The following is a 14,077-nucleotide window of genomic DNA, read 5'->3' on the forward strand; positions in this document are numbered from 1 at the left end:
TCACCCTACCTATCCCACCCCCGTAGGTGGTCACAAAGCACAGAGCTGATCTCCCTGTGCTATGTGGCTGCTTCCCACTAGCTATCTATTTTACATTTGGTAGTGTATATATGTCCATGCCACTCTCTCACTTTGTCCCAGCTTACCCTTCCCCCTCCCTGTGTCTTCAGGTCCATTCTCCTTTTTTTTTTTTTTTGCGGTACGCGGGCCTCTCACTGTTGTGGCCTCTCCTGTTGTGGAGCACAGGCTCCGGAGGCGCAGGCTTAGCAGCCATGGCTCACGGGCCCAGCCGCTCTGCGGCATGTTGGATCTTCCCAGACCAGGACACGAACCCGTGTCCCCTGCACCGGCAGGCAGACTCTCAACCACTGGGCCACCAGGGAAGCCCAGGTCCATTCTCTATGTCGGCATCTTTATTCCTTTCCTGCCCCTAGGTTCTTCAGAACCATTTTTCTTTTTTTTTAGGTTCCATATATGTGTGTTAGCATACGGTATTTGTTTTTCTCTTTCTGACTTACTTCACTCTGTATGACAGACTCTATGTCCATCCACCTCACTACAAATAACTCAATTTCGTTTCTTTTTATGGCTGAGTAATATTCCATTATATATATGTGCCACATCTTTATCCATTCATCTGTTGATGGACCCTTAGGTTGCTTCCATGTCCTGGCTATTGTAAATAGAGCTGCAGTGAACATTGTGGTACATGACTCTTTTTGAATTATGGTTTTCTCAGGGTATATGCCCTTTTCTCCACACCCTCTCCAGCATTTATTGTGTGTAGACTTTTTGATGATGGCCATTCTGACTGGTGTGAGGTGATACCTCATTGTGGTTTTGATTTGCATTTCTCTAATGATTAGTGATGTTGAGCATCCTTTCATGTGTTTGTTGCCAACCTGTATATCTTCTTTTTTTTTTAACATCTTTATTGCAGTATAATTGCTTTACAGTGATGTGTTAGTTTGTGCTTTATATGTATATCTTCTTTGGAGAATGTCTGTTTAGGTCTTCTGCCCATTGTTGGATTGGGTTTTTTGTTTTTTGGCTATTGAGCTGCATGAACTGCTTGTAAATTTTGGAGATGAATCCTTTGTCAGTTGCTTCATTTGCAAATCTTTTCTCCCATTCTGAGGGTTGTCTTTTCGTCTTATTTATGGTTTCCTTTGCTGTGCAAAAGCTTTTACGTTTCATTAGGTCCCATTTATTTATTTTTGTTTTTATTTTATTACTCTAGGAGGTGGGTCAAAAGGATCTTGCTGTGATTTATGTCATAGAGTGTTCTGCCTGTGTTTTCCTCTAAGAGTTTTATAGTGTGCCAGACTCTCTTTTGAATAAGAAAATCGTTTCAACCTAAAATATTGTGAAACTAGAAATGGAAAGGCTAAATTCCACGATGTCTTCTTGAAAATGGATCCCATTTATCTTTATTTGTTTAATAAAAGGGCAACGACCATTAGATTTCAAACGGTGTTTGTGAAAACTCTAAGGAAAAGTGGTAAAAAGGAAAAAAGCTAAGTTATATAATTACAAATAAATAACACCCTTTTGCTCTTAATTCTCAATATCAGTTGGATATTACTTTTAAAACAAACCCCCCAGTTATGTGATTTTGGTGTGTGAGAAATAGGTATAGGAATGTTTGTGTTACTAAATTATTTTTCTTACATTTTTGAAGGGCTATAGGGCTGAGATTCTTTTTTTTTGGGGGGGGGGTTTCAGTGGAGGCACAGCTCTTGTTAGAAAATAGGAATGGTTGAGTTTATAGTATATTGTATGCACATCAAAATACAAATAGAAATCAGCATATGATTCTTTAAATGCAATGGAAATAGATATTTCAGTAGATGGGCCAAACGTTCATTACCTTCTTTGTTCTCTGTAATTTGTTTTATATACTTAGTTGTAAACCTAATGTTTGGGGATCATGATAAAAGATTACTATATTGGCATATCCCTTTTGCACAACTTCATAGGAATGTGTTAGGTAGCATTAAAAATCTCACTAGAAACTTAAGTAGAAGTAACAGTCAATATTTATAGAATAGAGCCAATATAGACACTAGAAAATATAAAATCTGAAATAACACTAAACACAATTCCCATGGACTGGAAAAGTATGAGATATATTCATTTATATTCTAATAGTGCTTGTTCTCTCTCAACACACACACACACACACACACATTCATTTATTCTGAGGATTTAAAGGGTTTTCCCAGAAAATATAGATTCATTTGCATGGTGTCACTATAAACATAAAAAATAAAAATTGAAATGAAATTCCCCTTCCTTGCTTCCAGTGTGAATCCCTAAAGTCTGCCTTATCGCCATAACTCTTCCAACTGCTTAGAGGAGATGAGCTTATTTTCTTTGTCCTCTTGGTTCAAGGAAAAAAAACTCTATCTCTGCTTTTGGCAACCACTAGGCACCAGAGTTATATATTTTGTGGCGAAAGCAAAAACCAGATTTCGTCCTCCTGGGCTTTGATGCCCGTCATCACTTGACCACCACCACCCCCAACATGAACGCTTTTTCTCCTTCTGTCTGTATCATCTGCTCTTCCCCTGACCCCCGGGCAGCACAATGTGCAGCTTGTTTGCTTCCTCCAGACCCTCTTTTGCCTCTGAACATTGTACATGACCTTCTACCTTCTACCAATTGCTTTTCTCCTGAAACTCCATTCCCATGCCTGTTATCATCACTTCAATAAATCTCGTGGGGAGAAGAATCATAGTCAAAATAGCAAAGTATCAATAGTACTCATTCTTATAAAGTTTACTTTAGGAGATTTCCTATCCAGCAATTCTTAGATTTTTATGAGGATTTCTTTTTTTTTTATGAGGATTTCTGATTCGTAGTTTGGATTCTTTCCAGTCTCGTTCAGCAGAGTCTGGTGCAAAATCATCGGATGAAGTAGTATATGAGGTCGCTGGTGACATCTTGGGTAAACTTCCAAACAACTTCAATGTGGAGTCTGCAATGAGGAGATACCCAACCACTTACACTCAGAGCATGAACACGGTGCTTGTCCAAGAGATGGGACGGTTCAATAAGTTGCTGCAGACCATAAGAGAATCATGCATTAACATCCAGAAAGCAATCAAGGTAAGGGGAAGTACAGCAAGGAAAAATCATTGAAATAAACATATCATTCATTTACTCAGCAAATATTTATTGGGCACAGCTTCCGTGAAAGCACTGTTCTTGGTTCCGGAGATAGAAAAAAAAAATCCCCACCCTTAAAAAGTGTATCGAATTCTGGGGCTGACAGTTAATAAATGTGTAAATGAGTATAGAATGTGGTACATATAGCGATCGTTTGTTGGATGGAACATATGCTAAGAAGGCATAAAATGTTAAGGAGTAAGACAAAGCTTCTGCTCTCATAGAGCTTACTTCTTAGGGAGACAAACAATTAAAAAATGAACAAATAAATTTATTTTTTTCAGTCATTGGTAAGTTCAGTGGAAAAAAATAAAATGGGGTAAGGATGTAGAGAATGATGTGTGGGAAACTCAGTCATTTGGGGTCAGGCCTCTCTGAAGAGAGAGACCTGATGGGAGGGACAAGCCATGGAACGTTTGGGCAGAGGGTCCAGCCAGCACGAAGGCCCTGAGAAAACCAGCTTGGCATGGTCCAGGAGCACGGTAGGGAAGGCTGGCTTGTCTAGAGTAGAGTGAGCACGAGGGAAATGGTAGGACGGAGAGAGGAAGGCACGGGCTTCATGATGGCCTTGGCCAAGGTTAGGATCTTCAATATTATCCTGAAGTGTAAAGGTAAAGGGAGGCCTTCAGAGGGATTTAAGTGATGAAATGAAATGATCTATTTTATATTTTTAAAGTTTGCTCTGACCGCTGCAGAAAGGATTGTAGGGAAACAAGAGCACAGGCAGAACCCAATTATGTGATTGCAGTAGTCCAGCTGAGTTGGTTTCTTGTAGCAGTGGAGGTGGAGAAGAGTGGTTGGATATGAGTTATTATGGAGAGAGGAGTCTGCCCGGCTGGCTGTGGTATAATCTGGCTGGGCTGTTTGTCTAAGAAGTATTCAGTGTCTTGTGTTTCTCCTTAACCTGGTCCTCCCTGTATCCTTCCTGGAAGATGAAGGCCTGGCTTTCCGCATTCTGGGAGATAAAAGGGGAAACAGGCCTCAGGGAGCTCAGCAACCAATACACATGAATTCACTTAATTCCTGATTTCAGTATGGGAATTCTGACCCCACCTGAGCCTGGCATCCCCTCCACTGTAGGGATGTCTTCATTTTCCTTTCCAGGTTTCATTCAAGGTGAATTAGGTACAGTTTTGTGGGAGAAGACCCAGGAATCTATTTTTTAAGCCAGATTTCAACAATCTTCATTTAGCACCACCCTCCTCTCCTCCCTTTCAGCTAGGGCCATCAGTTCCAAATATTGATACTTTGAGTATCCTAGTGTATATCTAGTCGATTCTTAACTTTCCCGTCTGCCAGTTTCTCCTGACTACTAAGTCAACTACCAACAGTCCACATGCTTTCTAGCTCCCAATATTGCCTTGCCTTTTCCTATTTTTCCTGCACTTGTAGGATTTTTTTTTTTTTTTTTTTTTTTTAAGCCACGCCGTGTGGCATGCAGGATCTTAGTTCCCTGACCAGGGATCGAACCCACGCCCCCTGCAGTGGAAGTGCAGAATCTTAACCACTGGACTGCCAGGGAAGTCCCTAGGCTTGTGCTTCTAACAAATAAATTCCTTTACTGTTGTTTCAGGGTTTGGGGAAGGAGGCAAATGAAATGTGGATGTTTAATCCATTAAATTTTCTCTAAAATCTTTTCCATATGTTAGTTGGAATTATATTGTCAACTATGAAGAAAACAGAAATGATGATGGCAACTGGCCCAATTGCAGGATCAAATAAAATTTTCAAGGGCCTCAAAGTGTTACCATCTCTTAGGATCTTCAATTTTATTCTAAAGTGTAAAGGTAAAGTGTAAAAGTAAAAAACCCTTCAGAGGGTTTTAAGCAATGAAATGAAATGATCTATTTTACATTTCAAAATGGGATAAGATCAATTAGACTTCATAGTTGCAATCCAGGATGTCTTAACCTTTCAAGGCACTTTGTATCATTTTCCTCATTTTATATTTATCACTATCCTTTTAAGAAAGCAGGACAGAGATATATTAGTTGTCCATTTAATGGACAAGTAAACTAAGTCAAAGTTAGGCTGTGATTTAATAGCTAGTGAGAAGCCAAGTGTTGAGATCTTCCAGGGTAGAAAAAATGGGTAAAGGGGGTCAAAAGATTTCAATTACAAAATAAATAAGTTATGGAAATGTAATGTACAGCTTGGTGACTATAGTTAATAATAGTGTATTGCACATTTGAAAGTTGCTAAAAGAGTAGATCTTAAAAGTTCTCATCACACACACAAAATGCTGTAACTATGTATGGTGATGGATGTTAACTAGACCTACTGTGATGATCACTTCACAGTATATACAAATATTGAATCATTATGTCATACATCTAAAACTAATGTTGTATATCAATTATATTTCAAGAAAAGAAATTTTCCATTAAAGTTTGATTAGATTACAATTGTTAATATTTTTCTAAGGAATAATTCAAAGACTCCACAACTTGTGAGCAAAAGAAAGTATCTTTTCTCTTTTTGCTATATGACTCAACTAATCATAATTGTAAACAAATACAATTATAAAATTATTCATAACCTAGAATACAGTTGTGTTAAACAATGGTTAAATGCGTTTCAGGGGCTTGTAGTGATGTCTACAGATCTTGAGGAAGTGGTTAGCAGCATTCTGAATGTCAAAATTCCAGGAATGTGGATGGGTAAATCATACCCAAGCCTCAAACCACTTGGGAGCTATGTGAATGACTTCCTTGCAAGACTAAAGTTTTTGCAGGTGAGTTCATCCAAATGCTCATATATTAAGTTTCTTCTGATTTCATCTTCTTCATCAGGTTGCCTAACGTAATAAGTATGACTCTCTAGTTTTTCTGTGCATCCCAGGCACAAATGACCACTCCCCAATATTGCATATAGTTTGTGTAACTGTTACATGGAATTGTCAAAATACTAACATTGGAAGTAGAACCTCTGAAAGCTTCTTTAGGAGCAGGTGTTTGTGTTCAGTGAAGTTAGACATTCAAGCCAAGGACATTTGAAGAGGGAAAAGGACTGGCTATGTTGATATTTCCATTAAATATTTAGTTTTAAAAGAGATTCCTACAGCACAGCATCTTAGAAAGCCAGACAAGCTACTAGTAAGGAGAATTATTTCTTCCTTGTCCAGCACCCCTCCAGGTCGTGAAATCACTAGATTGCTGTTTCAGCCCAAGTCAGTAATAACCTCAAAGGCTAATTGTCTTGGAAATGTAGAGTGGGCAGAAGCCTGCCTCCTAATTATCTGGCAATGTTGGTGCTTAACTATGTTATTATTAACAACTATATTTCTTAGCAGTATTGATTAATTCCCTAGGTACTATACATAATACATCAAAAATTGCCTGTGAGGAGATTTCTCCGGGGATAAAATGACAAAACACCCCTTCCATAATATAGGCCTTCTTTGATACTAGACTTGGTACTGAAGGATTAAGATTGTTCTTGAAAAGTGAAGACTCTACCTTGGATTCTTATAGGGGAAAGTTCTTCAAATTCACTTCTTCAGACTGACTTCTATAATTTACTATTAGAGTCAGTAACTCAACTACTTGTTATAATATATGATATGAACGGAATATCCAGATATCTTGATATTTATAAAGATCTTAAGCTCTCACTACCCTGTATCTTCTGGAAGTTCCTGTTACAATATTATGTCTTCGTATGTTAGATTCACTGTATTTTGGTGAAGTAGAAGGGAAGACTTCAAAAGGAATATTCTACCAGGTACTAATAACCAGAGAGGAAAAAAAGTGAAAGAAACATTATCGTCTGACCAGACCTTGTAGGGAGATCTTCTTTTATTCAATTAAACAACATGATGTAGTGTGCAATAATGTATATTAGAAACTCACTATTGTATGGAGCTCTTCTGAAGGAATCACTGGGCATGTATAAAACAGACATTTGTATCTACATTCACACACATTATGATTCATATCATTGCATGAGCTGGTGCAATGGATACGAAATTGAAGTCAGAACGAACGCTGGATATTTTGCCTATTTTTCAAACTTTGATAGTATGACTTTTTATTCCTCAAAGTGTTAGCTTATTTGTTAGTTTACCTAGAAGATAATAGGCGGAGTGTTTGTGGCAAATTGTACTAAGCCATGTTGCATTCAAAGTTGAAAGACCCTGTTGTCAGGACACTTGTGCTTTGACACCACAGCAATGGTACGAGGTTGGCCCTCCCCCAGTGTTCTGGCTTTCTGGCTTCTTCTTCACACAAGCCTTCCTGACTGGCGCCCAGCAGAACTATGCCAGGAAATACACCATCCCTATTGATCTTCTTGGGTTTGACTATGAAGTGATGGAAGACAAAGAATACAACCATGCTCCGGAAGATGGTAAGTGCAGCGATGGAATGAGTTGGCTTATATTTCAACACTGAACAAAAATGTAACATTCTTGCTCACTTTACCCAGCTGCTAAAAATTTAATCATCATGTATGTAACTTACCCTCAGATGGTTAAGGAAAAACAATTTTGTGAAGAGACAGAGTGAGCAAGAGAGAGCAAGAGTAAGAAAATAAATGGGGATGAAATTAATCTGAGGAAGGAGTAGATGTCCCTTGCATTGTTTTCGTTTTACAAAATTGTGTAATTTTGAAGTTATTTCTAAAAAAAGTTAGGTAGAAAGGAGTCATCAAATTAACAATACATGGGATAATCAACCACAGTCTTATGGTGACCTTGGGGAATTAAGGCAGCACAACATTAAAAAGAAGGATCTCTTGGTCCCTCGAAGAGCACACCTTTGCAGACTCCTAAAATATGTGTTCTTTCCTGTTATATACATCCTTCCAAAACTTAATACAGTTAATAGCTAATATGAGCATATGTTCTGTGATTGAAACATTGTGAGGAAATTTATTTTCTTAATCATTTGTCTTTTTAATACTCAGTGGCTACCCTAATGTTTTATTTCAAATTTAATGGAAGGGGCCACTACCTTTCAAAAGTATTATTTTAAAAATACTATCGATTTCTAATTTTACCAAAATGGTGTTGTCTTTAAATGACAATTTCTAAATGACCAATAATGTGCCCTGCTTTTACTAATGTGTCAAAGATAATCCTGCTTCCTTATTCATCACTGAATGGTGAATTCACTGGCTCGCTCTGTTAGACACTGGGGAATATCAACAGTGAAGACTGTAGGCAGGATCCTGACCCTCAACTAATCTGTACTCTGGTGGAAGATACTAACAAGTAGATGTGTCATCACAACAGCGTGTCATCATCCTATTACTGCGCTGGGTGGTTTTACTTTACCTTGACTGTCAGAAATCTCAAGGAGGGTCATAACACTATGAAGCAATCCTACTACTGTTCCCTGGAAGAGTTGCTTTCCCACTTTCAAAGCAACCACGTATGCCTTCTTTGTCCTGCCCCTTGCCCCCGCATCTCACCTCATCCTTCATTGAAAAAATAAGCAGCCATCAGAATAGGGCTTTTAGCACAACCGAATCCATAAACCTGTTGACTGCTGCACCCTCTGGTAGTTCAGATCCACTGGATAGTCCATCTCATTTTTTTCCTCCTGCCAAGGGTTTTTATCCTTCAGTTGTACCCTCTGTTTCTAGAATCAGCGGTTATCTCCCTCACTACTGGATAATTCCTACCAGCATGCAGCCAGAATCTCTCATCTTACAACAAATCAACAAATGCCACTTGTCTAAATATCCGTATCCCCTCAGCTACTGTCCCATAATCTCTGCTCCCCTTTGCAGCACAATTCTCGTGCCGTCTCCAGCTTCTCACTCCCTCTTTCCTGTCTACCTTTCATCCTCTCCAGTCAACTGATGCTCTTCAGAATTACTAATGACTTCCATGTTGACATATCCCATGAATTCTCTTCTGTCTTCATCTTAACCTCTTAGCAGTCTTTACCAGTTGACAACTTCTTCTTTCTAGAGACATTCTTCTCATTTTGTTTCTAAGTCATCACCCTCTCCTGATTTTCCCTTTCTTACTGGACACATTCATGCTTTTTGCTAGCTATTCCTCCTCTCAATGTTGGATTTCCCAAGGACCCCAAATGCATTTCTCTTTTCTAATTGCATCCTCTCCCCAAGTGACCTCATACTTTTTTTTTTTTTTTTTTTGCGGTACACGGGCCTCTCACTGTTGTGGCCTCTCCCGTTGTGGAGCACAGGCTCCGGACGCGCAGGCTCAGCGGCCATGGCTCACGGGCCCAGCCGCTCCACGGCATGTGGGATCTTCCCGGACCGGGGCACGAACCCGTGTCCCCTGCATCGGCAGGCGGACTCTCAACCACTGCGCCACCAGGGAAGCCCGACCTCATACTTTTTGTGTCTTTAAATATTACCTCCTGGATTATATCTTCCAGATTTGAATGTCCAGTGTAAATCTTTCCTCTAAAATCCAGACCTCTGTATCCAACTGCCTGCCTGACATCTCCACTTCTGCTTTCTCCCGGAAATGTAAAACTTATAATGAATTGCGACAAATGGCACCACTGTCCAGCCAGAAACCCATGGATTCTTCGTTCTTCTGCTCCCTCACATACTCACATCACATGCAGTTGCTCATCTACAATGCTGCTGCCACCTCCTTTTTTTTTTTTTTTTTTTGGTGGTATGCGGGCCTCTCACTGCTGTGGCCTCTCCCGTTGCGGCACACAGGCTCCGGACGTGCAGGCTCAGCGACCATGGCTCACGTGGCTAGCCGCTCCGCGGCATGTGGGATCTTCCCGGACCGGGGCACGAACCTGCGTCCCCTGCATCGGCAGGCGGACTCTCAACCACTGCGCCACCAGGGAAGCCCTGCCACCTCCATCTTTATTCAGACTTTTGCTCTAGCCTCTTATCTTCCTACAAGTGTTACACTCTTATAATCCTTCATTTCTACAGAAGCCACAGAAGTTTTTTAAAAATGTAAACACATCATGTCACCACTAAGCCCCCATTGAAATTCAGACGACTAAGTAAGTTAATAATGACATTTTCCCTTTGTAGCTAGAATAAACTCTAAACCCCTTACCATGACTATGAGGCCAGGCACATTCTAGCCACTGTCCACCTCTGGAGCCCATCCTGTGCCACCCCGCACAGGGCACACTGGACCTTCTCACAATTCCTAGATCACCTCAAGCTCTTTTCTCTTTGGGATCTTTGTAGTACTATTCCTAAGCAGACTTAGCATGGTGGGCGCTCCTCAAACTTCAGGTCTGAGCATATGTTATAGTTCATCAGAAAGCACTTCCTTATGGTTTGACATAAATATACTACCATGTGTAAAATAGATAGCTAGTGGGAACCTGCTGTATAGCACAGGGAGCTCAGCTCAGGGCTCTGTGATGGCCTAGATGGGTGGGATAGTGGGGGAGGGAGGTCCAAGAGGAAGGGGATATGTGTATGTGTATAGCTGATTCACTTCGCTGTGCAGCAGAAAACTAATACAACATTGTAAAGCAATTATTTGCTTTACAAATAATTGAAGAGTGAGGGCTATCTATTGAAGCCCTCACTCCACCTTGTTAGCCTCTCTTACAACTTTGCTTATTAACTTCAAAACATTAATCACACTCTGTAATTATTTCATTTCCTTCCTTTTTTTTTTTTTTTTTTTTTTTTTTGCGGCATGCGGGCCTCTCACTGTTGTGGCCTCTCCCGTTCCGGAGCACAGGCTCCGGACGCGCAGGCTCAGCGGCCATGGCTCACGGGCCCAGCCACTCCGCGGCATGTGGGATCTTCCCGGACCAGGGCACGAACCCGTGTCCCCTGCATCGGCAGGCAGACTCTCAACCACTGAGCCACCAGGGAAGCCCAAGGAAAGTTTTCTTGAAGAGCTGTGGCTGATTCTTAAGTATTTAAATCAGATGGAATAATTTTTTCCCCTCAATTTTCCTTATATCATTATGATAAAAGGCAGAAGATGGCATTTGAATTGAAGTCTGAGTAGTATATGCTGCCCATCAAAGTTATGATTTTGAACTCAGTTAAAAGAGAAGTTAAAAAAGCATTACCTGAAGTTTATAAACTAGTTAATATCTAAGATTAAACTCTTGAATTTCCAATTGTTATATATAAACTCAGATGTTGTACAAGGTAGTTGCTATTTCCGTTTACACTGATTTACTAATTTAACCCACAACTGCTCTTATTAAAGATCCAAATTTATTAAAATCCAAAATTATCTTGAAAATAGTGGAGCAGGTATAAAGCACAACTTATTTAAAGATCAATAGAGACCATTTAGTGTTCCAAGATCCCATAGTAGAGTAGCCATCAGTTAAATAAACCAGTTTACTGAATACCAAAGAATCAGCCCAGGTTTGATTTACAGTAGCTGATAGAGGTTCACTAAATCATGAATTTTATTAATTTTATACACACAAACATTTTCCCCCAAATACAGATATCCACAGCTTAGCCTTTTTGTCATTCTAGCTTTTTCCTTCGTGCTTAGCAAATTACCAGAAAGAAAGGAGATTCCATGGAATGATTTGGAGCAATGGAATTTTTCCCAAGGAACAATTTCTCATGGGACCCTAAGGGAAGGAACACAGATCCGACCTGAGAACAACTGGGGCTAGAAGCACAGTTTCTTTCTCACCTCTACCAGTCCACAGTCTGTCTCCTCATACAAACTTCAGGATATGCCTGGTTCTGGGGCTCATAAAGAAGTCGACCTCATTTACCTAATGTTAAATTAAACATCATGGGAAAAGCTACTCTTTTTTAAAAATTTTTATTTCATATTGGAGTATAGTTGATTAACAATGTGTTAGCTTCGGGTGTACAGCAAAGTGATTCAGTTATACATATACATGTATCTATTCTTTCTCAAATTCTTTTCCCATTTAGGTTATTACAGAGTATTGAGCAGAGTTCCCTGTGCTGTATAGTAGGTCCTTGTTGGTTATCTACTTTAAATATAGCAGTGTGTACACGCCATTCCCAAACTCTCAGTCTATCCCTCCTCCCCCACCCTTCTCCCCCCAGTAACCATAAGTTCATTCTCTTAAGTCTGTGAGACTGTTTCTGTTTTGTAAATAAGTTCATTTGTATCATTTTTTAATAGATTTCACATATAAGTGATATCATACGATATTTGTCTGACTTACTTCACTTAGAATGATAATCTCCAGCTCCATACATGTTGCTGCAAATGGCATTATTTCATTCTTTTTAGTGGCTGAGTAATATTCTAGTGTTTATATGTACCACATTCATCTGTTGATGGACATTTAGGTTGCTTCCATGTCTTGGCTTTTGTAAACAGTGCTGCAGTGAACATTGGGGTGCATGTATACTTTCAAACCATGTTTTTCTCTGGATATATGCCTAGGAGTGCGATTGCTGGACCATATGGTAGCTCTATTTTTAGTTTTTTAAGTAACCTCCATACTGTTCTCCATAGTGGCTGTATCAATTTACATTCCCACCAGCAGTGCAGGGGGGTTCCTTTTTCTCCACACTCTCCAGCATTTATTGTTTGTAGATTTTTTGATGATGGTCATTCTGACTGGTGTGAGGTGATATCTCATTGTAGTTTTGATTTGCATTTCTCTAATAATTAGCAAGGTTGAATATTTTTTCATGTGCCTCTTGGCTATCTGTATGCCTTCTTTGGAGAAATGTCTATTTAGTTCTTCTGCCCATTTTTTGATTGGGTTGTTTGTTTTTATGATATTGAGCCGCATAAGCTCCTTGTAAATTTTGGAGACTAATCCTTTGTCAGTCACATCGTTTGCAAATATTTTCTCCCATTCTGTGGGTTGTCTTTTCGTTTTATGGTTTCCTTTGCTGTGCAAAACTTTTGAATTTAATTAGGTCCCACTGGTTTATTTTTGTTTTTATTTCCATTACTCTTGGAGACAAATTGAAAAAGATCTTGCTGTGATTTATGTCATAGAGTGTTCTGCCTATGTTTTCCACTAAGAGTTTTATAGCATCTGGTATTACATTTAGATCTTTAATCCATTATGAGTTTATTGTTGCATATGGTATTAAAGTGTTTTAATTTCATTTTTTACATGTAGCTGTCCAGTTTTCCCAGCAGCATTTATTGAAGAGACTGTCTTTTCTCCATTGTATAATCTTGCCTCCTTTATCGTAGATTGACCATAGGTGCGTGAGTTTATTTCTGGGCTTTCTATCCTGTTCCATTGATCTATTTGTTTTTGTTTCAGTACCACACTGTTTTGATGCCTGTAGCTTTGTAGTATAGTCTGAGCCAGGGAGCCTGATTCCTCCAGCTCTGTTTTTCTTTCTCAAGATTGCTTTGGTTATTCCGGGTCTTTTGTGGGGTGTTGTGTATTTTGGGGTCATGAGAAAAGCTACTCTTTTTTTTTTTTTTTTAAGTTGGTGGTTCTATAGCCAACTCAATACAATATTCTGTATTGAGTTGAGCATTATTATTATTTTTTTTTTTAGATGTTGGGGGTAGGAGTTTATTAATTTATTTTTGCTGTGTTGGGTCTTCATTTCTGTGTGAGGGCTATCTCTAGTTGTGGCAAGCAGGGGCCACTCTTCATCACGATGCGCGGGCCTCTCACTATCGCAGCCTCTCTCGTTGAGGAGCTCCAGACGCGCAGGATCAGTAGTTGTGGCTCACGGGCCTAGTTGCTCCGCGGCATGTGGGATCCTCCCAGACCAGGGCTCGAACCCGTGTCCCCTGCATTAGCAGGCAGACTCTCAACCACTGCGCCACCAGGGAAGCCCCAGCTACTCACTCTTAAAGTGACTTTTAAAGTGGCCACAATGCCATTGTAAATCTATCTAGTGTTAGTGTCATATATCTAGATGTGTTTGCCTAAGATTCATCTTATCTGAACTACTGGGCACTACAGGGTGACTCAGTCATCAACAGGGAGAGCACTACAAAGCAGGAAGGGGACAGGAAGGAGTGAACGAGAGGGCCTGGGGATGCTGTGGC

At 39.9% G+C, this 14,077-nt stretch overlaps 1 protein-coding gene across 1 annotated transcript in view; it reads left to right on the forward strand.

The window, feature by feature from the left end:
• The window catches only part of DNAH7 (dynein axonemal heavy chain 7), a 246,619-nt gene that overhangs the window by 228,231 nt on the left and 4,311 nt on the right, over positions 1 to 14,077 (forward strand). The window contains exons 60-62 of the mRNA XM_060016382.1: positions 2,881 to 3,111; positions 5,753 to 5,905; positions 7,341 to 7,518. Of these exons, the coding sequence (XP_059872365.1) occupies positions 2,881 to 3,111; positions 5,753 to 5,905; positions 7,341 to 7,518 (562 nt within the window). The remainder of the gene's footprint in view (positions 1 to 2,880; positions 3,112 to 5,752; positions 5,906 to 7,340; positions 7,519 to 14,077) is intronic.

Source organism: Delphinus delphis, chromosome 7 (genome assembly GCF_949987515.2).
Source record: "Delphinus delphis chromosome 7, mDelDel1.2, whole genome shotgun sequence".
Taxonomy (NCBI): domain Eukaryota; kingdom Metazoa; phylum Chordata; class Mammalia; order Artiodactyla; family Delphinidae; genus Delphinus; species Delphinus delphis.